This window comes from Podarcis cretensis (genome assembly GCF_951804945.1).
Source record: "Podarcis cretensis genome assembly, chromosome: 5".
NCBI lineage: Eukaryota > Metazoa > Chordata > Lepidosauria > Squamata > Lacertidae > Podarcis > Podarcis cretensis.
The window spans coordinates 98,745,772-98,772,709 of record NC_137174.1 but is presented as its reverse complement, the minus strand read 5'-3'; the positions used below and the strand labels follow the sequence as shown (position 1 = coordinate 98,772,709).

General features: G+C 45.4%; 2 protein-coding genes across 2 annotated transcripts in view; one reads left to right on the top strand and one right to left on the bottom strand.

The window, feature by feature from the left end:
- HTR2B (5-hydroxytryptamine receptor 2B) overlaps nt 1-26,938 on the bottom strand; it is a 202,573-nt gene that overhangs the window by 138,676 nt on the left and 36,959 nt on the right. The window lies entirely within an intron of this gene.
- PSMD1 (proteasome 26S subunit, non-ATPase 1) overlaps nt 3,243-26,938 on the top strand; it is a 97,396-nt gene continuing 73,700 nt past the window's right edge. The window contains exons 1-16 of the mRNA XM_079977745.1: nt 3,243-3,427; nt 6,353-6,396; nt 7,580-7,653; nt 7,900-8,069; nt 9,120-9,325; nt 10,315-10,458; nt 11,449-11,675; nt 13,459-13,522; nt 16,194-16,322; nt 18,607-18,695; nt 20,910-20,988; nt 21,550-21,723; nt 22,808-22,919; nt 23,079-23,275; nt 24,375-24,470; nt 24,974-25,038. Coding sequence (XP_079833871.1) covers nt 3,412-3,427; nt 6,353-6,396; nt 7,580-7,653; nt 7,900-8,069; nt 9,120-9,325; nt 10,315-10,458; nt 11,449-11,675; nt 13,459-13,522; nt 16,194-16,322; nt 18,607-18,695; nt 20,910-20,988; nt 21,550-21,723; nt 22,808-22,919; nt 23,079-23,275; nt 24,375-24,470; nt 24,974-25,038 — 1,886 coding nt within the window. The 5' untranslated portion in view covers nt 3,243-3,411. The remainder of the gene's footprint in view (nt 3,428-6,352; nt 6,397-7,579; nt 7,654-7,899; nt 8,070-9,119; nt 9,326-10,314; nt 10,459-11,448; nt 11,676-13,458; nt 13,523-16,193; nt 16,323-18,606; nt 18,696-20,909; nt 20,989-21,549; nt 21,724-22,807; nt 22,920-23,078; nt 23,276-24,374; nt 24,471-24,973; nt 25,039-26,938) is intronic.

Sequence of the window (26,938 nt, the reverse complement as noted above, 5' to 3'; positions counted from 1 at the left end):
AGATTTTTTTGAGGCAAGTCATGCTTGTTTAAGGTATCATAGTGCTTCAGGTTGGCTATATGACTGTTCTGCCTCCCACTCCCTCCCCCCTTTTTAATAATGTGATGATGGCACTAGGTTTCTCTGTTTTGTTTTAGTTTGTCATTGCAGCCAGAGTATCATGTAACATTTAACTTGGTGTGGGGGATTTATATGCAGGAATAATTGATGTAATAAAATTTTTTGATATCTTAAATCCTGTCTCCTGGAAGCTCATTATTTCATTGATATTGATTCATTTTATTAAAGCATATCTTGACCATGTTTTGTATAACAAGGCAGTTTACAGAATAAAGGTTATATGCACATCTCCCCCCCCCAAAACCCCCAAATCCTGATCGAGCTGCAAGGATAAAATGGGGAGGTGGCGTTTACCATCTCGAGCTCCTTGGAGGAAAAGATACACTATAAATGCAATAAATGAACGCCATGCCATGCACATCGACAAACAATATACAGGGTAGTGATATACTGGCACACTACAAAGCCATACAAAAATATATCACCAAAGGCATCAACTCCAGAGTAAGGAGGGATTTATTTGTTTGTCCACACTCCTGACTCTTTACCTTTAATTTTTGTATGATTTTGCAATGCATATTGTAAACAAAAATTGTCCTTTTCCCTTATGGGGTATCCAAGAGCCCATATAGAGTCCTTACATAGGTTCCCCATCGGTAGGAGAGAATAACAGAGGCCAACCAGACAATATTGAGAAGCAAAGCAGCTAGTAAGACTGATCTTTATTGATCTGTTGCAACAGGGTGCTCCCCTCACACGCAGAAGAAGGAGGAGGAACCCCGAAAAATGGTGCGCAAGGCCTTATAAAGACTTTTGAAATGGCCACCCTGTAGATTAAGACCAAGATGAAGCTGTTAAGGTGCTACACTCAATATGCCAGCAAGTTTGGAAAACTCAGCAGTGGCCAGAGGATTGGAGATCAGTCTACATCCCAATCCCAAAGAAGGGCAGTGCTAAAGAATGCTCCAACTACCGCACAATTGCACTCATTTCACACACTAGCAAGGTTATGCTTAAAATTCTACAAGGAAGGCTCAAGCAGTATGTGGACCGAGAACTCCCAGAAGTGCAAGCTGGATTTAGAAGAGGCAGAGGAACCAGAGACCAAATTGCAAACATGCGCTGGATTATGGAGAAAGCTAGACAGCTCCAGAAAAACATCTACTTCTGCTTCATTGACTATGCAAAAGCCTTTGACTGTGTCGACCACACCAAACTATGGCAAGTTCTTAAAGAAATGGGAGTGCCTGATCACCTCATCTGTCTCCTGAGAAATCTCTATGTGGGACAAGAGGCTACAGTTAGAACTGGATATGGAACAACTGATTGGTTCAAAATTGGAAAAGGAGTACGACAAGGTTGTATTTTGTCTCCCTGCTTATTTAACTTATATGCAGAATTCATCATGCGAAAGGCTGGGCTGGATGAATCCCTAGCCGGAATTAAGATTGCTGGAAGAAATATCAACAACCTCAGATATGCAGATGACACAACCTTGATGGCAGAAAGTGAGGAGGAATTAAAGAACCTTTTAATGAGGGTGAAAGAGGAGAGCGCAAAATATGGTCTGAAGCTCAACATCAAAAAAACGAAGATCATGGCCACTGGTCCCATCACCTCCTGGCAAATAGAAGGGGAAGAAATGGAGGCAGTGAGAGATTTTACTTTCTTGGGCTCCATGATCACTGCAGATGGTGACAGTAGTCACAAAATTAAGAAACGCCTGCTTCTTGGGAGGAAAGCAATGACAAACCTAGACAGCATCTTAAAAAGTAGAGACATCACCTTGCCAACAAAGGTCCGTATAGTAAAAGCTATGGTTTTCCCCGTAGTGATGTATGGAAGTGAGAGCTGGACCATAAAGAAGGCTGATCCCCGAAGAATTGATGCTTTTGAATTCTGGTGCTGGAGGAGACTCTTGAGAGTTCCATGGACTGCAAGAAGATCCAACCTCTCCATTCTGAAGGAAATCAGCCCTGAGTGCTCACTGGAAGGACAGATCGTGAAGCTGAGGCTCCAGTACTTTGGCCACCTCATGAGAAGAGAAGACTCCCTGGAGAAGACCCTGATGTTGGGAAAGATGGAGGGCACAAGAAGAAGGGGACGACGGAGGACAAGATGGTGGGACAGTGTTCTCGAAGCTACAAACATGAGTTTGATCAAACTGCGGGAGGCAGTGGAAGACAGGAGTGCCTGGCGTGCTCTGGTCCATGGGGTCACGAAGAGTCGGACACGACTAAACGACTAAACAACAACAACAACAGATCAAGACCACCCCTCAGATACATCACACCTACATCACAGAAAAAGGCGGTCTTAAAACAGAAATTTGAATGTTGTTTTTCTCCTGTCGTTGTTTATCTCCTGTCTGGCAGGTTACTTGATTGGATTTCCTGGGGAGCCTGACTAGTCTCTTGTAATCATAAATACTTAGTTCCTGGGCCAGGTCATAGGCTCACACCCTATTCAAACACAGACATACCCTTAAGAGAGGATTTGTGAAGGAAAAGACAATGGGGAGGCTTTTCCATTTTCCTTTGACCTTGCAGAGAAAACATTTGCTCAGTTTGGGACAGTTTGAAAATCAAAATGGTTCCAGGTCTGTCTTCCTGCGATGATCTATGTATGTGCTTGGTTGGTACACTTATGAACATTTAACATACTGTATATCTAAGACCTCAAAATTCGTATCAAAATATCTGCCGAGAAGGCGAGTTCCATTCTTGAGGGGCCACCACTGACAAAGCCCTGCAACACATTGCGGCCCCTCGGGTGTTGCCCCAGGGCGGCCGTCCCACCAGCCATGCTCTAGGTCCCCTGCGTGGCAGGGGCAGGCAAGGGGGCACCCAAAGGCCCTGGCCGGGTCACGTGGCCACGACCCTCTGACTTCCAGTTCTGAGCAGCAGGTTCTGTTATAAGGAAGGAGGGGTCCTCGGGGAGGCGCTTGGGTGTCTCTGCCGCTGCCTGACCTGCCACAGCGCCCCGATTCCCGCGGTCGCCTTTTCCCTCCTTCCCCATTGCCCTCAGGAAGATCCCCCCCCCTCGGTTCCACAGGCCTCGCCGCCGCCTTTTCTTTCCGAAGCAGGCATTCCGCGCGGGCAGCCCCGTCCGCGGGTTGCCGAGGAGAGCGGGGCCTTCGAAGCCCGGTGGGGCGCGGCAAGAGCCCCGCGGGCTCGCTGTTATCACGTCACTTCCGGGGCGGCTCGAGGACGCGACGGAAGCGGCCAAGGAGCTTGGTCACGGGCTAGCAGGGCAGGCAGCGCCGGTCTCGGAAGGTCTTCCCCCTCACTCCTTTCACCCGCCGTTTCCCGGTTCCCTCAGCGGAGACGCCGGCGGGGGACACGCGACGCCATGATCACCTCGGCCGGTGAGGGAGCGCGCATGCGCGGCGCCGGGAGGAAACAAGAACCCCCCCCCCGCCCCGGCCGCTTCTTTTCAGCTGAGTCAGGCAGGGCCCGAAGCCGCTTCCCGGGAGCCCCGGCCCAGCCCGAGAGTCCACTGCCCGGCTCCTCGTCCCGCTCCTCTCCCTCTTGCCCGCGGCCCTCAGAACCCTAGAACCGCGGGCTCGGGAGGGACCCCCAGAGGTCATCTAGCCCGACCCCCTGCCACGCAGGAGTCCCCCTTCGGAGCGGCCTGCCCCCCTCTGCCTCGCCCCCTTCCTGTCATGACTTGTCGCTTGCGGGCTTGCCGTGAAGCTGAGCGTCGGGAGCTTCAGGGCGGAGGGAAGTTCCTGCGCGTAGTCGTCCGGGGGAACTCACCGCCACAGGAAGGAGGCGGCGGCGGGAGAGAGGAGAGAGAGCTGTCCGTGGCTAATGGGTCGGGTGGCTATGCTCTGCCTCCGCAGACCAAAGCAGAAAGGGTGGAAACCGCAGGAGGGGAGAGTTGCTCTTTCGCTCAGGCTCTGCTTGCGGGTTTCCCACATTGGGCATCTGGTCTGCCGCTGTGAGAGCAGGACTGAATGGGCCATGGGCCTGATCCTGCAGCAGGGCTCTTCCTATGTGGACAACTTATGGTCTGTGTGTGTGTGGTTTGGGAGCTGCAAGGCCAGGGAGAAAACAATGCTGTCCAGGGTTGTAAAGACTGCGGAGGGAATAATTGGGTGCGCTCTTCCCACCTTAGATCAAATCTATGCTTCCAGGTGCAGAGATAGCGCAGGATAGTGCACACCGCGGAAATGATCTCTTTCAGCTTCTGCCTTCTGGAAGAAGGTACAGGGTTATAAAGACCAGGACTAGCCACCTGAGAAACAGTTTCTACGCAAATGCAATTCTGGTTCTAAACACAGCATAAGCAGTCTCTATGGTATATTGTATTTTAAAATGGGGTTTCAGAGTTTTTAGGGGGTTTTGAATGTTTTATGTAGATTTTCAATTTCATTGTTCTGCATGGAACAGTGACAATAAAGGTATCGTATATCTGTTGTGCCAGAGTCACTGCCCCTGTTCTTTTATTGGGGGTGAATGTTGGGTGCCTTTCAGAATGTATATTTTTAAGCAACAACAGAAATCGGGCATGTTGACACACATGGTAGTCTTATTCAGGTGCTTCAGGACCCTGGAAGTTAAAACATCTTTGAGTTCTAGGCTACACACTAGGTGGTAATATGTGTAATTAAGACTCCAGTGGGTGCCTCTGGGCAAAACAGCTGTTGGGAAGGAAGCAATGTGAGGCAGTGGTTGGAGTGTCAGGCTAGACTGCGGGAGACCCATGTTTAAAATGGTTTCCCACGAAGTGCGTTGGGTGATGCTTGGTTGCTATCACTCAGCTCAGTCTACCTCGTAGGGCGGTTGTGAGAATAAAATGGGTGAGGTCAGGACTGTGTGCACAAGTTTGAACTTCTTAAAGGAAAGGTAATGCATATAGTAAATGGGAGGCAGTATACGGCAGAGAAGCGAGGGGGGTGAGGGTGCTTAATTTCCACACTTTAAATTTCCAGAGGTGAGCGGGGGTCCAAATACAAGAGTTGGTATGTGTGCTGTAGTTGTGGGTAGCTGAGTGCACGACCGTTGTGTCTTGACTGTGCATGTGCACATAAAACAGGTCTTGCAGATGTCAAAATGCCTCTGTTTTCAACTGTGAAAAGTTCTAAGGAATGGTTTTATATGGAGAGGGATGTGGGGAAAGAGACATTTCTGAAAAAGAAGTGTAGAAGGAGACATGAGGCGACTTCTCTCACACTTGCTAAATGTTAGCCATGACTGGAGTAGTGTCTGTTTGTAGCCAGGCACTGTTTGTGTTCAGAAACTGCCCCTAGAGATGGGTAGTGGAATGTAGAGGACTGGCCCTCTTGTTTTGAATCTTACCCTTATTTTTTTAATTGTCTCTAGGGATTGGGGGAAAGGGGTAATTAATTGCTAAAGGGGATTTTTGTTTGTTTTTTTAAGAAAATCTCTATAGATGATGAATCACAGAGAACAGTGGATGGGGAGAGGTAGCCATCAATTTCTGCTTTTGCCATGCATTTTCATATCCTACTATCCATTTTTTCTCGGTTGTTCTCTGAGGGAACACATAGAACTCTAAGTGGTCAGAACCCGGCTTATTTGGGACTATATTTTTAATGTGCATTGTGGAATATGCAGTAAGGCTTTTTGGGGGGGGAAGGAAGAGGGGTTTACATTTAACCTTATTTGCTTCCCTCTCTTGTTACTGATTTTACAGTATTTATTTGGAGCCATACACTGAATGACTGCCAAACAGGTTTTCAGACTTCACCCATAGAACTTAGTAGCCCTCCTGATCATATGCCCCGATGGTAGCTGCTTGTGTAGGAAGGAAAACGCAAAACATGCAAGTTTTGTACAGCTGTTTTGCTTGGTTGCAATTCTTTCTTGCCACAGGGAGGAGCTATTTACAACACTTTACCAACAGTTGAAATGTCTTTAGTCATTCATGTTGCTCATGAGAAGCAGCCCCACATAGCAGCCTCAAGGCTCTTGCTTACTTTCCACATTGGGAAATTATTGTTGCAAGACACGTGGTTAGATGGCAATAAATAGAAGTGGAAATACAGCCCCCCTGCCAGATTGTCTCTTACGCCAGTGCCACTGAAATGTCCTCTTTGACACCCCAAAACTAGGTTCCGTGTGGCTTACTCTTATTTAAATGTGCATAGGATGGCAGTCTTAAGTCCAGTGTGCTTTAAGCAGGAGTAGTTTTTAAGACACAAATGCCCTTAATTATTAAAAGGTGAAGCTAATTGTGTTTACCAAAATGGGTTGTATGATGTAGAATCTGCTGTGACAGTTCTGCATTGATTTCTGTGTTGACTAACATAACCTTTCTTTCGTAGCTGGAATTATTTCACTGCTTGATGAGGAAGAGCCAGAACTTAAGGTAAGTGTGTAAGGTTTTGTTTTTACACACTTGTTCATACAGGTATCTGGGTCAAGGATTATCCTTTTATCCAGTTTTTCAGAAAAAGCAATTGAGAAAGTGTTAGGTAAGAGCCATTTTTGCATCCGTTCCATTCTGGAGATGGTAAAACAGAGAATGGGAGAAGCACATACAGTCATACCTTGGATCCCAAACATCTTGGTACTCAGACGTTTTGGCTCCTGAACACTGCAGACCCGGAAGTGAGTGTTCGCTTTGCGAATGTCCAACAGGGCTTCCGCGGCTTATGATTGGCTGCAGGAGCTTCTTGCAGCCAATCAGAAGCTGCAATTTGGTTTTCGGACGTTTTGGAAGTTGAATAGACTTCCGGAATGGATTCCATTCGACTTCCAAGGTACGACTGTAGTTGAAACTTGGCATATAATTGATGCATAGCTGGTCATTAAGGTTGACATAGTTCTTAAAATTCTGTGTTTTTAAAGTTAACATCTGAAGCAGCCATTAGTATCCTCATTGTCAGGTTCCAAGCAGCACTATTAATTTAGATTATATGCAGTACACTGCCATTCTGTTAAACATTGCAATGATTTAGTTGACAGCTCAGCCATTTTTACAGCATGCAGCTTATAACATGGTTAGCCAAAACATAATGATGTCAGGAAAGACAACGCTCACTCAAGAAGAAACAGATGTTGGTGGATTCCAGTGATGTTTGGCCTGCATTGGGTATTTTTAAGCTTTAAGTAAAACCCTAGTCTGAGAAGAAAGCAGGGCTGACCCCGGTCCATGGTGAGCAAGCCGGTCTAAGTAAAAGGAAAGTAGTCATAGCTTTATACTCTCTACTTACTCAGCCACACTGAGTTCACTATTTGGGAGAAGGTAGCTTGGCACTCTGCCTTTTAAGTCAGACGAAGACATGCAAAAGTGGCCTGGAAGTAGTCAAATAATTCTCTGTCACCTGCCTGCATTCCTTTAGAGGGGCCAACTTATCACTGTGCACAGAAGTTTGTTTCTGCATCCTTCTAGACAGATATTACAGAGTAAGCTGGTAAATGTAAGAGTTATTTTGGGAAACTACATGGTAGAGATGGCTATACTTTTAAGACCTATCTATGTAACACAACTCTGCACTTGTGGGATTCTGGGGGCAGAGCTCTAATAATTTAATTCTCGGTTTTCGCAGGAATTTGCTCTTCAGAAACTGAATGCTGTTGTCAATGACTTCTGGGCAGAGATCTCTGAGTCAGTGGACAAAATGTAAGAAAAAAATTATTTCTGGCATTAGGGTGGTTTTTCTGTTCAGAGCACAAGGATGAAATGCACCTGTCTTATCTCTTAGTTAATAGGGGAAAAAATTAGATTCTACATTCCATAAGCTGAATTTCTTGGTTTAGGAATTGCATATCCATAATCCACAGGACGTTAGTTGATATGTGAAATTTGGTTTTTGTTTAAAGGAGTCAGTCATGACAGCTGATGGTTTCTCCCTTGCTTTTGCTGTAGTGAAATCCTGTATGAAGATGTTGGCTTCCGGAGTCGTGAATTTGCTGCTCTGGTGGCTTCAAAGGTGTTTTATCACCTGGGAGCCTTTGAAGAATCACTGAACTATGCGCTGGGAGCAGGCAACCTCTTCAATGTCAATGACAATTCAGAATATGTGGAGACGATCATTGGTAAGTCTGGGATCTGAATCGGAAAACATTCTAGCTGACTACCCTGGCTTAAAAAGGTAAAGGTAAAGGTACCCCTGCCCGTACGGGCCAGTCTTGACAGACTCTGGGGTTGTGCGCCCATCTCACTTAAGAGGCCAGGGGCCAGCGCTGTCCGGAGACACTTCCGGGTCACGTGGCCAGCGTGACATCGCTGCTCTGGCGAGCCAGAGCCGCACACGGAAACGCCGTTTACCTTCCCGCTGGTAAGTGGTCCCTATTTATCTACTTGCACCCGGAGGTGCTTTCGAACTGCTAGGTTGGCAGGCGCTGGGAACGAGCAGCGGGAGCGCACCCCGCCGCAGGGATTCCAACCGCCGACCTTTCGGCTTAGCAAAGTGCTAAATGGAGTATACATATTTGGCAAAGTTCTGGTTTCCAGGATTTGAAAGAGAAGTGTTTGCTTTATTTAAATTTGCTTAATGTGGTGAAACAAACTTGCAGTTTTTACTTGGAATCCAGTTTTAGATTTTATGTCAGTTGGTGCAAGGGGCAGCATATTGTCAGTAATGGACTCTTTGCATGAAGAGTGGAAGGAATGTCTGCGTATAGCAGAAGATTGTTCTGAAGAACATGAGATGTTCAAAGGTAGCTGTGTAGGAAAGAGAAGTGGGACTTTATCCTACAAATAATCTTGCAAGATGAGAAACTTTGTTTTTAATAATGAAAGCTGAGATTGCACAGAATACAACATTTGGACCCAGTACAAAGAAGCACATGCAGAATCTTGCATGGGATGAAACCATGAATGCTTAGCACAGGATTATTGGGGTTTTTTCCTTCAAATCAGAGGACAATAAATGTCTTAGTCCTACACTGCTGTTGAGTTAATAAATGATTTTGTGATGAAAGTTTCTTTGCTTTGATTTGCAGCTGTAACTTGACAGATGTTAGTACTTCATCCTTATTATTATTATCCTTATTATTATTATTCATCCTGAGGATATATTGACAGAGGATATATTGGGCCAGTTGGAGAAGCTTAACACGGAGCATGTGTGTTTCTTTTCCCAGCAAAGTGCATTGACCATTACACCAAACAATGTGTGGAAAATGCCGACCTGGCCGAGGGAGCAAAGAAGGCAGTGGATCCGCGCCTGGAAGGGATTGTCAACAAGATGTTCCAGCGCTGTTTAGATGATCACAAATACAAGCAAGCCATTGGGATTGCGTTGGAGACGCGCAGGCTGGATGTCTTTGAGAAGACCATTTTGGAATCAGTGGGTGAAAGAACAGAACATTATGTTTGACACAGGCACACCCTAAAACAGAAGTCCTGTGCATGCTTACCTGAGAATAGCTTTCGGTGGGACTTGCTCCTCAGCAGACATACAGAGGGCTGGGCTGTTCATCCCCTGCCTTGTATTTGCTCTGTAGTTCCACACAAGGGACAACCCTCTGCACCCCTTGCCTAGCTTCAAGGCCCTCTGAAGCCCATCATAACTGCCCCCTCTGCAGTTCTAGGCTTGGTGCTGGATATCCCAGGATGCTCCTGCACCTGGGACTGAAAAGGCCACCCATTGCTGAGGTGGTCATCTCCTGCTTTCCCCTTTGACTCCTAGAGAACAGACTGAGGCTTCTTTTAGCACTGGATGGTGCAAGAGGTCCTAACCTCAGTCTTCATCTCTAGCTTGAAGCTGGCGAACAAGTCCATAGTTGTGTTGTGTCCTTCAAAACTCAAAAAACAACTGTGTTGCTCAATTCTAGTCTCTTCTCCAACTCCAAGCTAGAGCAAAAGGGGGTGCTCTTCTTGTCACTGTCACCAAGGTTTGGGGAAACACTCGCCATGGCAAAAGTGGCAAATGTATTGTGCCAATTAGAAGTTAGGAGTGGATTATCTAAGGTCACCTAGCAGCCTTTTAGCTGAAATGAGACTTCTTGGCTCATGGTCTTGGGCACTATGCTGCGCCAGTTCTCAAAATGTTGCCTGTCTGTATGTAGGCATTTCAGCAGTGAGATATAGAATGAGGTACACTTTCCAGTAATTTGGATTGTGTTCATGTTTTGCATTCAGTGTTACTGAAGCCAGTTTGGTGAGACTTGCTGGGGTTGATTAGCCAGATTAGTTTTTGTCACATTTGCATTATTTGTTGTCTCTCTCCACCTCACGACCCTCCAAGAAGATAAGAGGTAGGCCTGTTAGACATGGCTAAAAAATAAATTACAATTGTGAAAAATAATTTTACAGCAATATTTTCTTTAATGGCAGAATGATGTTCCTGGAATGCTGGCGTACAGCTTAAAACTCTGCATGTCTTTGATGCAGAATAAGCAATTCCGCAACCAGGTACTGAGAGTTCTGGTTAAAATCTACATGAACCTAGAAAAACCTGACTTCATCAATGTGTGCCAGGTAATGTGCTATGTGTGTACATATGGCTACAGACCACATGCTAGTTTGCCTTGGGAGCAGGGGAAGAGGAGGGTATCTGAGTAATAGTATCTGCCAGATGGTGGCATGCGTACTTCACCCTTTGGAGGAAGGGGGGGGGATGTAAGATGCACATCATCCATGAAAATTGTGGTTGCTAACTCAAATTAACCGGGATACATGCTGGGACCTCCTTGCTTAAATTCTTCCATTTCTTGGCCTGTGGTTCAAGAGAAACTCACAACAACGGATGTAGCTTGGCTCAGCTGAAGCACCCACACTGTTGAGTGCTTTAGAAACACATCAGCTGTTTTGATGTGTTTTGACAACTTGTTTTGGTTGTGAAACTTTCCCCCCTTTTGGTCGTTAATGCTCTTAACGAAGGAGTGCTTGAAAGAAGCCGGAGTGGGATAGTGAAAAGGGTTGGGGTGCAATTAGTGAAGTCACTGCATGAGTGGAATGGCTTCCGCTTCTGCCACGAAACTGGAGGAATGGGGGAACTGTCAGAGCAGATTTGGGAGGGTTCAGGGAAGATGTGGAAGAAGAGAATCTCAGGGAAGTTCCGTTGCACGCTAGGAACATCTTCAACCCTTGGACTCTACATTTTTGCTCAACCACAAAGCTGAAAGGGTGGAACAAAACTATTATCTCTGTGTAGCCTACCTCAGAGTTATTGTGAAGGGGTACAAAGGGGAAAAGAGGAAGGGAGGAAGAATTATTTCAGGAACTTGTTTGGTATATTATAGTGGTTTCAGTGGCATGCAGGAACCACTATAATAATGCCCATAAAAGCGTAGAAATGGGGAACACCCCCCACTCCAAACATTAACATGAGCTCATTGGGATTGGGGTTCAGATACATGTTTCTAGTAAATTTCACATAATGAATGGGTAAGAAGTCATTGGCCTTATGAAACTCCTACTTCCATGCTGAGTCATCCTCTGACTTTTCTTCTGTTCTCTCTCCCGCAGTGCCTCATTTTCTTGGATGACCCGCAGGCCGTGAGCGACATCTTGGAGAAGCTGGTCAAGGAGGACAACCTTCTGATGGCTTACCAGATATGCTTTGACTTGTATGAAAGCGCCAGCCAGCAGTTCCTCTCTTCCGTTATCCAGAACCTCCGCACTGTTGGCACCCCTATTCATTCTGTGCCTGGGTCAACCAACACAGGGACTGTCCCAGGGTCAGAGAAGGAAGGGTAAGGGAGCTTGTGCGAGAAGCATCCAAATGGATGGCATGTGGCTTAAAGGCACAAATACTGTCAGGTGCTGAGCTGCAAGATGAATTGCCCTCCAATGTGGTGTGTGGCAGAGCTAGCCTTGGGATCACAGGGTGAATCATAGAATCATAGAGTTGGAAGAGACCACAAGGGCCATCGAGTCCAACCCCCTGCCAAGCAGGAAACACCATCAGAGCACTCCTGACATATGGTTGTCAAGCCTCTGCTTAAAGACCTCCAAAGAAGGAGACTCCACCACACTCCTTGGCAGCAAATTTCACTGTCGAAAAGCTCTTCCTGTCAGGAAGTTCTTCCTAATGTTTAGGTGGAATCTTCTTTCTTGTAGTTTGGAGCCATTGCTCCGTGTCCGCTTCTCTGGAGCAGCAGAAAACAACCTTTCTCCCTCCTCTATGTGAACATGGCTATCATATCACCCCTTAACCTCCTTCTCCAGGCTAAACATGCCCAGCTCCCTTAGCCGTTCCTCATAAGGCATTGTTTCCAGGCCTTTGACCATTTTGATTGCCCTCCTCTGGACACGTTCCAGTTTCTCAGTGTCCTCCTTGAACTGTGGTACCCAGAACTGGACACAGTACTCCAGGTGAGGTCTGACCAGAGCAGAATACAGTGGCACTATTACTTCCCTTGATCTAAATGCTATACTCCTATTGATGCAGCCCAGAATTGCATTGGCTTTTTTAGCTGCCGCGTCACACTGTTGGCTCATGTCAAGTTTGTGGTCAACCAAGACTCCTAGATCCTTTTCACATGTACTGCTCTCAAGCCAGGTGTCCCCCATCTTGTATTTGTGCCTCTCATTTTTTTTGCCCAAGTGCAATACTTTACATTTCTCCCTGTTAAAATTCATCTTGTTTGTTGTGGCCCAGTTCTCTAATCTGTCAGGGTCGTTTTGAAGTGTGATCCTGTCCTCTGGGGTGTTAGCCACCCCTCCCAGTTTGGTGTCATCTGCAAATTTGATCAGGATGCCCTTGAGTCCATCATCCAAGTCGTTTTGGTTAGATGTCAGGGAATCTGCTTCTTGAACTAAAGAGAAGAGGACCAAGCAGTTGTACATTGTGCACTTTCCTTTTCCCTTGAGTGTATGTAAATACCGTACACACTTCAGTCATTGTATCTACACAACAAAATTGTGCCGCCTCTCCAGCAATAATCTTGGAACTTGTAGTTTGGTTTAAGATACTGAGTCCCGTCCGTCCCCCGGATAGCCATAGATTCCTCCTACAGTTCTATTGAAAAGCAAAGTACTGTAGATCTGACAAGCCCAAAGTCTCCCCACCCCCAGTTATGACTGTGGTTTATGTGTCTCTTAGAAATAAACTTCCAGAGCGCTCGCAGGTCAGTGTTCCCCATTTGTCGGTGTTTATATATACCTCTTTTTTTTAAGGTTCCCTATAGAACAAAGAGCACAGAAGAGAGACGGATTCAGCCTTGCAAAGTTGTACATAAAGGGAAAGGCATACTCCTGCTATTGGGGGTGGGGATTCAAAAAGGTATTCCCACAACTGCAATCTTCAGTGGTCAAGTGCAGAAAAAGCTTCAGCATTTGATTCCGTATTGACTGGTCTCAGTTGTGAACATGAGTTGCCTTTTCTCTCTTGTTTTAAGAGGTGTGGAGACTTGTAGAAGCATTAGGACTGTGAAATGAAATGTTCATTCCCTTATTGATGCCTGTGCCCTTCTCGATAGTTTTGGCATAGGTTACAATGCAAGTTAGACTGTTTTTCTCTCTATTTTCTTATAGTGATACCATGGAGACAGAAGAAAAGACAAATAGTCCTGTTGCTGCAGTGAAGGCTGGCCAAACCGTAAGTGTTGCTGTGTGTAAAGCATCCTTGATGCATAGTTTGTTTATTTCATAAGATTTCTTGACTGCATTTTATCCTGTGAGCTTCAGGGTAATGCACAATATTATCAAAAACACAATATCCTTGCATAAAAGGTAAAGGTAAAGGTACCCCTGCCCGTACGGGCCAGTCTTGACAGACTCTGGGGTTGTGCGCCCATCTCACTCAAGAGGCCAGGGGCCAGCGCTGTCCGGAGACACTTCCGGGTCACGTGGCCAGCGTGACATCGCTGCTCTGGTGAGCCAGAGCCGCACACGGAAACGCCGTTTACCTTCCCGCTGGTAAGCGGTCCCTATTTATCTACTTGCACCCGGAGGTGCTTTCGAACTGCTAGGTTGGCAGGCACTGGGACCGAGCAGCGGGAGCGCACCCCGCCGCAGGGATTTGAACCGCCGACCTTTCGATTGGCAAGCCCTAGGCGCTGAGGCTTTAACCCACAGCGCCACCTGCGTCCCCACATCCTTGCATATCTTGCTATAAAACAGAACCAAATATAAAGCAAGCAGAGGCATTGCACAGTTGTCTCACTGCAGCCTTGAAAGGCTGTGGAGCACGGTGTATATTCTCTTCCCCGAAACACACAATCACAGGGTTATAGTCCTAGATCAACTTGACTTTGGCTGCTGTGATTTTACTACTTTCAGAACCTATACAACAGATCACCCTTAGATAACCGTGACTTCTAGGGATGAGAGAGTTACTAATTCCATATCTTTCGGGGATGGAATGCTTGCTTAATGCAGCGTGTTTTTCCAACAATAAAAGATCAGAGCTGCCCTGTGAAGCCCACGTAAAGATTTATTGCTGTTTTACTGTTCGGTGCATTAGTGTGTGTTATAAAGGTTTGCCCTTGAAAGTAGGAAACAAAATAATGCCTTATTTGGTCATTGATTGCAGTTGTAAATATTTAAGTTGAAAAAGTCGCACTTTGCAGCTGCTTGTGACGCTTGGAGGAGAAAGCACCAAATACAGTAGGGTAAGAAAGGAAAAGAAATTACCCTAAATGTAGGGCTTTTTATGTCGCCTTCCTCTTACAAGAGTCAGTCTTATAAGGGGCTCTCCATCAAGTGTGCGCTGACTTGGTTTCAGTAATTCCTACAGCTGTGGTGCTCCCAGGCCATTTTCTGGGCACAGTATAAATTGCCTCCAAATGTGGAGGTTTTCTCTGTGTTGCTTGTGTGGGTGTTGCAAGGAAATTACCGTATTTTTTGCTCTATAAGATTCACTTTTTCCCTCCTAAAAAGTAAGGGGAAATGTGTGTGTGCGTCTTATGGAGCGAATGCAGGCTGCGCAGCTATCCCAGAAGCCAGAGCAGCAGGAGGGATTGCTGCTTTCACTGCGCAGCAATCCCTCTTGCTGTTCTGGCGTCTGAGATTCAGAATATTTTTTTTCTTGTTTTCCTCTTCCAAAAACTAGGTGCGTCTTGTGGTCTGGTGCGTCTTATAGAGCGAAAAATACGGTAAATGACCTTCAAGCAGATACAAATGTTTAAAAAGTAAAAAAGGCTAGTCTTGAGTGAAGTAGAGATCCCATGCATTGGTGGAGATTCCATGCTGTTTGACTGAGCCTTTGGGAAGAAGTGTGTCTCAAATTGTTTCCTTTGTGAAAAATAAGCGCTGCCAAGGTGAACGCATGCAGAAATTATCCCAGACGTATTCCTCAACTTACTGCTGGAATGCACTTTGAAAAGGCAGAATTGAGAGGGATTAGCTTAAGGTAGGGTTGGTCAGAAAGTAGATTGGGATCTACTAGTAGACCCCTGCAGGATTTGCAGTAGGTGGTGAAGGTTTCCTTGTTCCTGGTTGTTTAGCAATGGAAATAAGAAAACTACTTTTCCTACCTAAATTTGGCTGGTGAAATGAGAAAAGCTAACAGGAATGGAATTCTGAATGCAAGTACTGTGAGCTTAGTTCAGTCTTGTTAGTGAAAGCAAACTCTTCGCCTGAGAACACACACAAGAGATATCCTATTCTCTTAATTCTACCTGTATCTGTTTTGCACCTAGCTCTGTCTTGGGGTTCTAGTGAAAAACAAAGTGCTGTAGATCTGACAAGCCCAAAGTCTCCCCACCCCTAGTTATGGCTGTAGTTTATGAGTCTCATCAGTGGAATGTTTCCTACAGAAATATACAGTCATACCTCTTGTTACATTTGCTTCAGGTTATATTTTTTCAGGTTGCGTCCCACAGCGACGCGGAAGTACCGGAAAGGGTTACTTCCGGGTTTCGCCGCTCACGCATGTGCAGATGTGCAAAATGACATCACGTGCATGCGCAGAAGCGGCGAATCGTGCACGTGCACAGACACAGATCGCGTTTCTTTCAGGTTGCGAACAGGGCTCCAGAACGGATCCCGTTCGCAACCAGAGGTACCACTGTACTTAAATATACATTTATTTATTTTTTTACAATAAATGAATATAGAGGATGAAACATTGAAGGTACTGAACTGCCTGGCCACACCTGTATCTCATGAATATTGATGGAGATGGCAAAATAAATCTAGCTGTACTTGGTAAATGTAAACTTGCCAAAGTGACCATGGCTGATAAGGTGGTACTGGTGTTTTGAGATACTTGTTGGGATTTTGAAAAGTAATCTTTTTTGTCTTTTTCTGCATGTGCATATACGAAGAACCCAGAGTCGAAAGATCAGATCCCAAAAATGATTAAAATATTAAGTGGTGAAATGGCCATTGAGTTACATCTGCAGTTCTTAATACGAAACAACAACACAGACCTCATGATTCTAAAAAACACAAAGGTAAGGCCTATATATGATTTGTGTGAGCTTGCTTATTCAAGCACTGCGAGATAATTTTGGATTCGAGGCTGAATAATGCATCTTGACATTTCGATAGCATTACTTTACCAGCTAGCTATTTAATACACTATAAGGAGTGGTGTCTAGCTCAGTGTTACTTAGAGTAGACCCAATGAAATTATGAACGCGGCAAAGTTAGGTCTGTTAATTCCAACAGGTGTACTCTGAGTAAAAGGTAAAGGAATACAACCCATGAAGGAAGCGTGCCTCTGTGTTCTGCACTGTGGGCTCTGAGCAGATTGATACTGAGAATATTTAAATTAATAAAGACTTGAGCAAAAGGCCTTTTGCCGCCTGCCCTGGTATGTCCCACGGAGGACCTTACGGTCTTCAAATAAAAACATCTTGGAGGTCCCAGGCCACAGAGAGGTTAGGCTGGCCTCAACCACAGCCAGGGCTTTTTTGGGTGTGGCTCCGATCTGGTGGAACGCTCTGTCACAAGAGACTAGGGCCCTGCAGGACTTGACATCTTTCCGCAGGGCCTGCAAGATGGAGCTGTTCCACAAGGCCTTTGGCCCAGTGGCGTAGCGTGGGGGGTGCAGGGGGTGCCGGCCGCACCGGGCGCAACATCTGGGGGTTAGGGATAGGGTTAGGGGGCGCAAATCCAGGGTTAGGGGGCGCAAATTACTTGCCTTGCCCCGGGTGCTGACAACCCACGCTACGCCACTGCTTTGGCCAAGGCACAGCCTTGACCCCCTCTCTCCTTCTGTAATCCTCATAGAACTGTAGCCCAATGGTTGCCATTAATTTGATTCAGAATTGATTTTTGAATGAACTGATTTTAGAATGTATTTCAATTAATTGATTGGGATTTTATCTGAGCCTGGAGAGGGCGGAATATAAATAATATTTTTTTTATTATTAAAAACTAATTTACTTCAAAATTTCAAAGAATATTTGCATATTAGCAAAATGTGGTATGAGAGCATAGTACATAGAGAAAAACACAAAAGAGGTAATTGTAATATGCAAAAGGAGATTTCTTTAAAAAGTTCTACCCCAAATGAGCTGTCCCAGCAGAGAAGATAAGAATCTAAGCTGCAGTAGCAGCAAGGAGGGTTCTCGATCCAAGAGCAAAGGGGGTTCGAGTGGGGGAACTGAGGGCTCCAGTGAAGTCATTCCCTTAGTGCAAGGATCTCTGTTTCCTCCCCTGTCCCTACGCGCTCCTCTTAGGTAAAGGTAAAGGTACCCCTGCCCGTACGGGCCAGTCTTGACAGACTCTAGGGTTGTGCGCCCATCTCACTTAAGAGGCCGAGGGCCAGCGCTGTCCGGAGACACTTCCGGGTCACGTGGCCAGCGTGACAAAGCTGCATCTGGCGAGCCAGCGCAGCACACGGAAACGCCGTTTACCTTCCCGCCAGTAAGCGGTCCCTATTTATCTACTTGCACCCGGGGGTGCTTTCGAACTGCTAGGTTGGCAGGCGCTGGGACCGAGCAGCGGGAGCGCACCCCGCCGCAGGGATTCGAACCGCCGACCTTTCAATCGGCAAGCCTTAGGCGCTGAGGCTTTTACCCACAGCGCCACCTGCGTCCCTCTTAGACCCTCCCCAACTCTGCTCTAAAAGGTTGGAGGAAACCCATAACAGATTTTTATTTTTTTGGGTGGGGGGCATGTGGAGCAGAATGTCTAGTTCTACTGCACAGCCTGAAGTCCTGCGTACGTAAATACAGTACTTTGTTGGATAACATCTTTAAGTTCTTACACAAATTCTCTCCATTTATACTATTCCTGCTGGGCTAGTATGTGACAGTTAACAAAGGAACCAAATTCAGCATTTTTTAACAATGGACATTAGCAGATAATATTCAGCCTTGAATCAACCTCCCTGAAGTTTTAGGCAGTGGCCTATTGTCCATCAGTAGAGGGGGGTGGGTCCTGTTTTATACCCATCAGACTGCGCTTATTATCCTTTAATCTGTCTCTGCATGTATATCCTTCAGCCTTTCCTCGTGAGATTTGTGGTTTTTTTTTTTTTTAAAAAAAAAAAGCTTAGTTCAGAAGTTTTCAGACAAGTCAACAAATTTCCGGCAGCATACTGTAAGAAATACAGATCATATTTGCTTTACAACATGGATTTTGTGATCTGAACAGTCAGAAACAGAAAATGCAAAAGGAAAGTTACCATGCGAGGACCTGAGCACACGGCTACGCATGAGGTTTCTCTATACAGTATACTTGTGTTCCTCTTTGCTTGGTGGTGACTTTTCTGTTTTTCCTCTCCAGGACGCCGTGCGGAACTCTGTCTGTCACACAGCAACAGTCATAGCAAACTCCTTTATGCATTGTGGAACAACCAGTGACCAGTTCCTTAGGTAAAAGCCTTCAGCGGAGCAACATATCACCTCTTGGGGGCATAAATTAATCTGCTACGGTTGGAGGAGAGCAGTCTTTCGCTATCCTTTTCTACAAATGGCATTTGATACTTTTGAGAGTGTGCTTTTGCATTTGGGGGACCTTGGCTGGAAGGCCTGGGACAGACGGGTTTTTTAGAGGCCTGTGGCAAGTCAAGAATCGATCAGGCTTTTCCAACAGCTTGGAAGAGTGGTCTGACTTGACCTAAGGCCATTTCTTGGGTTCATATATTGGTGCACTGAGCCATCAGCAGGAATTTTGTAACTACTTCTATTGTCCCACTATTTAGGTTTTGTTCAGGGAAGTTTGTGTGCAATTTCACAAATGCAAGATAAGGTGCCATTTCTGAAAGTCTGGCATTTATTTATTTATTTATTTATTCATTCAGATTTTCTAGGTTTGAGAATGTTCAAACAACGCCATCAAAGGGCCCTAATATTTAGGACTGAGAACTTTTGGATGGTGTTCAGCTTATTGTCATTCCCTCATATAATGATCTCATAGAATCATAGAATCATAGAGTTGGAAGAGACCACAAGGGCCATCGAGTCCAACCCCCTGCCAAGCAGGAAACACCATCAGAGCACTCCTGACATATGGTTGTCAAGCCTCTGCTTAAAGACCTCCAAAGAAGGAGACTCTACCACACTCCTTGGCAGCAAATTCCACTGTCGAACAGCTCTTACTGTCAGGAAGTTCTTCCTAATGTTTAGGTGGAATCTTTTTTCTTGTAGTTTGGAACCATTGCTCCGTGGCCGCTTCTCTGGAGCAGCAGAAAACAACCTTTCTCCCTCCTCTATGTGACATCCTTTTATATATTTGAACATGGCTATCATATCACCCCTCAACCTCCTCTTCTCCAGGCTAAACATGCCCAGCTCCCTTAGCCGTTCCTCATAAGGCATCGTTTCCAGGCCTTTGACCATTTTGGTTGCCCTCCTCTGGACACGTTCCAGTTTGTCAGTGTCCTCCTTGAACTGTGGTGCCCAGAACTGGACACAGTACTCCAGGTGAGGTCTGACCAGAGCAGAATACAGTGGCACTATTACTTCCCTTGATCTAGATGCAATACTCCTATTGATGCAGCCCAGAATTGCATTGGCTTTTTTAGCTGCCGCGTCACACTGTTGGCTCATGTCAAGTTTGTGGTCAACCAAGACTCCTAGATCCTTTTCACATGTACTGCTCTCAAGCCAGGTGTCCCCCATCTTGTATTTGTGCCTCTCATTTTTTTTGCCCAAGTGCAATACTTTACATTTCTCCCTGTTAAAATTCATCTTGTTTGTTTTGGCCCAGTTCTCTAATCTGTCAAGGTCGTTTTGAAGTGTGATCCTGTCCTCTGGGGTGTTAGCCACCCCTCCCAGTTTGGTGTCATCTGCAAATTTGATCAGGATGCCCTTGAGTCCATCATCCAAGTCGTTGATAAAGATGTTGAATAAGACCGGGCCCAAGACAGAACCCTGTGGCACCCCAGGGTTGTGGGGTGGGCTCTTCCAGTGTGCATTGATTTAGCCACTGGAGAGTCAGAGATGGATCCTTGTTGAGCTAGGAATGACCCTTTGCCCTAGGCAGAGCTCCCTCTTAGAGCTGTGCCAACCTCACATGTTTCTTTTAAAAGCAGTGTAACTCTGATGCTGTGTTCAGGGCAGGAAAACAATAGAAAGAAATACAGTGCTCCTGTCTTGTGCAGACTGACCAAATGGTTGAAAATGAGCACCTTGGAATAATATTCCGAACTGTGCAATTTACTTCGTGTCCAGCAATTTTGTTTCCTTTATGATGAAAGTTTTGGTCCTGGAATACAGTGGTACCTCGGGTTAAGTACTTAATTCGTTCCAGAGGTCCGTTTTTAACCTGAAACTGTTCTTAACCTGAAGCACCACTTTAGCTAATGGGGCCTCCTGCTGCCGCTACGCCACCGGAGCATGATTTCTGTTCTCATCCTGAAGCAAAGTTCTTAACCCGAGGTAATATTTCTGGGTTAGCGGAATCTGTAACCTGAAGCGTATGTAACCCGAGGTACCAATGTACAAAGATATTCCTAGCTTTGAGTCGAACTAGACCAGAGCAGACAAAGTCAAACAAGCAGTCAACTTCTAAACACTCTATTCCTGTGATGTGAAAGTTTGAACACTTCTGAGACTAAGACCAATTCCCAATATTTCTCTCTGCAGAGATAATTTGGAGTGGCTTGCCAGGGCTACCAACTGGGCAAAGTTTACTGCTACAGCCAGCCTCGGTGTCATACATAAGGTAATACTAAAATGTATCACAATGTTTTTTGATAACATCTGAGGTGTTGGTGGGCTTGTCATCTTCAGGATATATTGAGGCCCTCCTGTTTACATTGCAGGTTCTGACCCAGCTTTTAGACGGAGGTGGCATGTGTTCTCCTGTTGCCGGTTTATGTTACACAACTATCAGTAACATTAAACTCTTAGACATAAGAATTTTAAATTTCGCTTTCATTGAACTACTGTATTTACAAGTGCAGTCTTCTCTTACTGGCCCATATTTTATTGTGGATACAAAATAGACTCAGTGCATGTTCCTCACTGTGTGTGTGTGTGTGTGTGTGTGTGTGTGTGTGTGTGTACTACATGTGCGTTCAAAAAGGGATGCAAATTGCTTGTCCATCACTGGGTGCCTGCAAGATGCATGTGCCTGCTAAGGTCATAGTATTGAATCCATAGTAAATTAGTTCAGCTTAGTTCCCATTGGGAGAAAATGGCTGCAGAAGAACGACGTGCCCACCCTTGGGCTGACACATCAAAGCTCTTCATAGTTCTCTATTTTTTCCTTGTGAATTTACAGGGTCATGAGAAGGAAGCTCTTCAGTTAATGGCAACGTATCTGCCGAAAGACACGTCCCCAGGGTCTGCATATCAGGAAGGTGGAGGGCTTTATGCCCTGGGACTCATCCATGCCAATCATGGTGGTGACATCATAGACTATTTGCTGAACCAGCTGAAGAATGCCAGCAATGATGTAAGTATTGTCTCCTGTGAGTCACCTGCACAGGTGATTGAGTGCCTTAGGGATAGCATTGTTGGGATACTGCCAGGGAGATATAGGCCATCACTGCCTCCACGTCCACTCCGGACGTCCATTGATCTCCCGTAGATACAGTATCAGCAATTAGCGACACGAGCTCCAGAAAATAGCTTTCCACATTCCAGAACTGATGCACGCTCTATCAGCAGATAATGCACAGCGAAAGTTGCACTCAGGAGAGCATTATTTACAAGTTTATTCAGCGTTGGTCAGAACAAAGAAAAAAACATGACTGCCTGCTTGCGTGTTCAGGCGCAGAGAGAGAGAGACAACAGCTCTATCAAAACAGAAACATCCTGTGAACAGGAAATACGCAGGCTGTGACACAAACATCCTGCTCCCTTTTAAGGTGGAATGGAAATATCCTAACAAGCATGTGGGTCGCTGGACTTCTCAACACTTAGCTGACGATTACGTTAGCTGCCCCAGAAGTTTTATTGAAGTGTAGGATATAAACGCCATAAATAAAAAAGGTGCAAGGTAAAATGTGGTTGGCTCACATGAAGAATCAATAATGTGTTTCTTTTTCAAATGCTGAAAATTACATCACAGTGAAGGAAGGAAAATTACATCAGGTTACAGACGCTTCTGAGGCTGCGTTTTTTTGGGTTGCGGACCGCCGAAACCCGGAAGTACCGGAATGGGTTACTTCCGGGTTTCGATGGTCGCACATGCGCAGAAGCGCCGAATCGCAACCCACACAGACGCGGGTTGCGAACGCTGTGGGTTGCGAACGTGCATCCTGCACCGATCATGTTCACAACCTGAGCATCCACTGTAATGGAAATGTAATTTTGCATAGAATTGTAGTGTTGGAAGGGACCCACGGGCCATCGAGTTCAACCCCCTGCAATGCAGAATGACTAGAAAAATGACTACCAAGAGCTGAATGTGGAACGAGTTCATGGGTTCTCTGTCTCACTCCAAGAGTGAGGACTGTGTTCTGATCTTCGTAGCCCTCCTGAGAAGTTTTAAGTAGAGTCACAGAGAGAAAAGAAAAATCTCTCTTTTATTGCAGATTGTCCGACATGGGGGCAGCCTGGGACTTGGTTTGGCTGCCATGGGGACGGCCCGCCAGGATGTCTACGACCTTCTCAAAACTAACTTGTACCAAGATGATGCTGTGACAGGTAAGCAACTGCCGTGGACAGAAGTGTGTGTCTTAAACCTACTCCTCCCACCGCAGGCCAACCCATCATCCTGTGTACTCTATTCAGGACGGTAGGCGGAAGCAGTGGTGAAGTCCTGTTGTGCTCCTGTCTTTAGTTTCTTCCTTTTCCCCCTTAAAGGTGAAGCAGCTGGGCTGGCTCTTGGGCTGGTGATGCTTGGGTCTAAAAATGCGCAGGCGATTGAGGACATGGTGGGATATGCCCAAGAAACCCAGCATGAGAAGATCTTGCGGGGCCTGGCAGTTGGCATTGCCTTGGTGATGTATGGCAGAATGGAGGAGGCAGATGCCCTCATAGAGAGCCTCTGCAGAGATAAGGTGAGTGTAGCTCTTCCTGCAAAACTACCCATTCCGCTTCAGCCTTTTTCTTCAGGGTATCTTAATAATACTTGCCTTTTAGCACTTTAGGGTGTCTGTGTAAAATAGTCCACCTTCTAACCCACAACCTGCCTCCCAAGACAGGAATCGGGTAAAAATTAATACATAATGAACTAGAGTAAATGCCATTTTTTTATAGCAGAGGTTCTTCAAAGCCCCATGTTATTATAGGATGCTTGATTAAGGTTGAAGTATAGTGTCTTGCCAAAATTTATCTACTGACTTAATTAGCCACCAGCAAGCTTTCTGGCCCACTCTGTGAACAATTAAATGAGAAAATCTGCTAAATATGGAACGGATTAATTTTGGAAGATCTTTTGGCTGTTGATTGAGACGTAAAGCACGTAGTGTTCTTCAGCCTTCTAAGCTGGGGTGGGCAAACGTGAGATTTGTGAAGTCTACTTTGATTTTACTAGAAACCTGAGTCAGAAATCCTTGCTGATCTACTTTAAATTACTCAGACATCTGTCTTCTGCCTACCTGTGATCTAAAGCAGCATCACACAGAGCAGTACAGACAATATACAGGTTTTTAGCTTTGATTGGCATAAAAGCCATAAGCTTTTCATACTACTGTTCTTGAGTATTTATTTAGCGTAAATGTGTTCTAGATGCTCAGAACCCAAAAGCAAATAAAAAGACTTCAGTGACTGGGGAGGCTGGTTTGCTCAAGAATCTGAATACTGACTGGAGTCTTTAGCTGATTGGTTTTCTAGTAGTAGTTTGGTCAGCTTTTGATAAATTTAAGATTTGCTGGTCATGCATCATATTTCAGCTGGATTTTAGGTTTTTCCTGTAAGTCCTAGGTAGCAGTTTTAATGGAAAATCAGTGCTTGTATTTTTAAAAGAAGCCACTTTCCAACTCAGTAATGGATCACACCACAACTTTTTAAAAATAGAGTTGGAAAGTGAGCTCATAGGAAGCTGTCACTCCGGTGATTCATCTAGCTCAGGAATTCAGAGTCTTTCTCCTTTGATTCCACCCCCCCCACCCCCCGGTATGTAACTGTTTAAATGTTAAAGTGCTCTACCTCTTCCAGGATCCGATCCTCCGCCGTTCAGGGATGTATACTGTTGCAATGGCTTACTGTGGCTCAGGAAACAACAAGGCAATCAGACGTCTGTTGCATGTTGCTGTAAGTATAGCTGGCTCTGGAGCAGACTGTACTTTGAATGGGTCTACTTTGAGAATAACTGAGCCTCTTGGGCTTGCCGATCAGAAGGTTGGCGGTTCCAATCCTCATGACAGGGTGAGCTCCCATTGCTCTGTCCCAGCTCCTGCCAACCTAGCAGTTCGAAAGCATGCCAGTGCAAGTAGATAAATAGGTACAGCTGTGGTGGGAAGGTAAACGGCGTTTCCATACGCTCTGGCTTCCGTCATGGTGTTCCGTTGCGCCAGAAGCAGTTTAGTCATGCTGGCTACGTGACCCAGAAAGCTGTCTAGACAAATGCCGTCTCCCTCGTCCTGAAAGCAAGATGAGCGTTGCAACCCCATAGTCACCTTTGACTGGACGTAACTGTCCAGGGGTCCTTTACCTTTTTATCTTTTACCTATTTCAGCATTAGTACCTTCTAGATATTTCTGTACACTTTAGGTATTTTGCCCTGACTTTTTGCTGTTTTTTCCCTTTTTTATTAGGTGAGTGATGTCAATGATGATGTGAGACGTGCAGCTGTTGAATCACTGGGTTTCATTTTGTTCAGGTACAGTTTCTGTTTCCATCCGTTCTGCGGTCTGCAGTAAGATTTATCTGAAGTTCTAGGAATTCCCTTATACTCTACTTTCTGCGCACTAACTTGGTCTCAGCTGAGCGCTTGCAGAATAGCAATTTGTGGAATGCTTAATGCTGTGTTAGAATGAGAGATAAAGAAGCAACCTGGGAATCTCCTTAATGGGCTGAGGCTTTGAAGCTGCCTTAGAACGTAGGGTGTGGATGGTGGCTTTGTTTGCTGGGTGCGTGTGGCAGAAAGTGCTGCTCCTCAATAAAAATCAAGGTAGTTGCTAGTTGAGGGCTAACAAGCTGAAACTTAATCTGGATAAAACAGAAGTACTGTACTCCATTTGGAAGGCCTGCTAATCTGGAAGGAGGTTTAGATCTGTCTGGATGGGATCACTCTTCCCCTGAAAGGCCTGATACGCAGTCTGGGAGTACTCCTGGGTTCTTTGCTGCCTGTGGAGGCACAGGTGACATTACTAGGAGGGCCAGTTTGACAGCTGGGACCCTAACTAGAGAAGGAAAAGTCTGGCACAGTGGTGCATGGCATGGTTATGTCCAGGTTTGATTATTTCAGTGTGCTCTCCATGGGGTCACCCTTAAAGCAGTGTTTCCCAACCTTGGGCCTCCAGCTGTTTTTGAACTACAATTCCCATCATCCCTGACCACTGGTCTTGCTAGCTAGGGATGATGGGAGTTGTAGTCCAAAAACAGCTGGAGGCCCAAGGTTGGGAAACACTGCCTTAAAGGCTGTTCAGGAACAGCAACTGGTACAGAGCACAGTTGCTTGTGAGAGCTGGTGTTCAGCTCATTTCATGTACACTGTGTCGCTTTCATTTGCCTGCATGTTCATTTCTGAGCCCAATGCAAGGTGCCAACTTGGGTCTTTAAAGTCCTAAAAGGGTTGGGACCACCTACACTTGCCTGATCCTGTCTGAGCATTGAGATAAGTGCCCTTTCCACTGAAGGCTTTTAGGCTGGCAGGTCCTCAGTGGTTGTCCCACACCTTTGGAATCCGCTTCCCAGGGAGACATGTACGGCCTCATCCCTGCTGGGTTTTATTAGACAAAAATTCTAACGGCAAATTTATTCAAGTCTGCGTTTGTCTGAATTGTGCAACTGTCCGTGTGTGTTTTGTAGTAGTATTTTCCCATGCTTGAGCCTTGTAGGTCACCTTGTGAGGCCAGTGTGTTGTGAGAGATGAGCTTTAAAAATCTTTTTAATGAATATACAAATGAAATTTATTAAATATCTTGGGGCTTCCAGAGCAGATTGCCTTCAGACCAATAAAGAAGGCATATGGATAAGTGTGATGCTCTCGGAAGAGACAAATGAATATATTAAGTTCAGCCTTTGTTTAGTGGCGCTGGAGAGGGTTGGATGGAGGTGCTTTTCTGAGAGGCATATGAGACTTGTCTCTGCACTTTCAGTATAACTCTTGTTGAAACTTTCCACGAGGAGTTGCCAAAAGTGGAATTAAGTGCGTGAAGTCCTGTTAAGAGGACATAATATCAATGAAGTGTCTGGGAAGTATCAGATCAAGGATGGATAATATTCAAGCCAGGAATGTTAGTTAACGTTTAAGAAAAATAAATTGCAGTCATTCTTGAGGATGTGGATGTCGGCTTACTAAGTAACTCTTGTACAATGACTCAGTGTTTTAAGAGAGAGAAGTGTTTCCAAATATTCTTGAATTAAACTGCAATGTACATTTTATTTAATTTCAATTTATGGCTAACAGTGTTTAAACAATTCTTTGTAGGATCAAGAAGGAAACTTAGTTTAGTTGCAGAGTACATATATTTGCATGCGGAAGATCTTAAGTTTTATTATATACGCATTGCTGTGCACCACCCTAATATTTCATGAAATGGTAGCATATAAATACT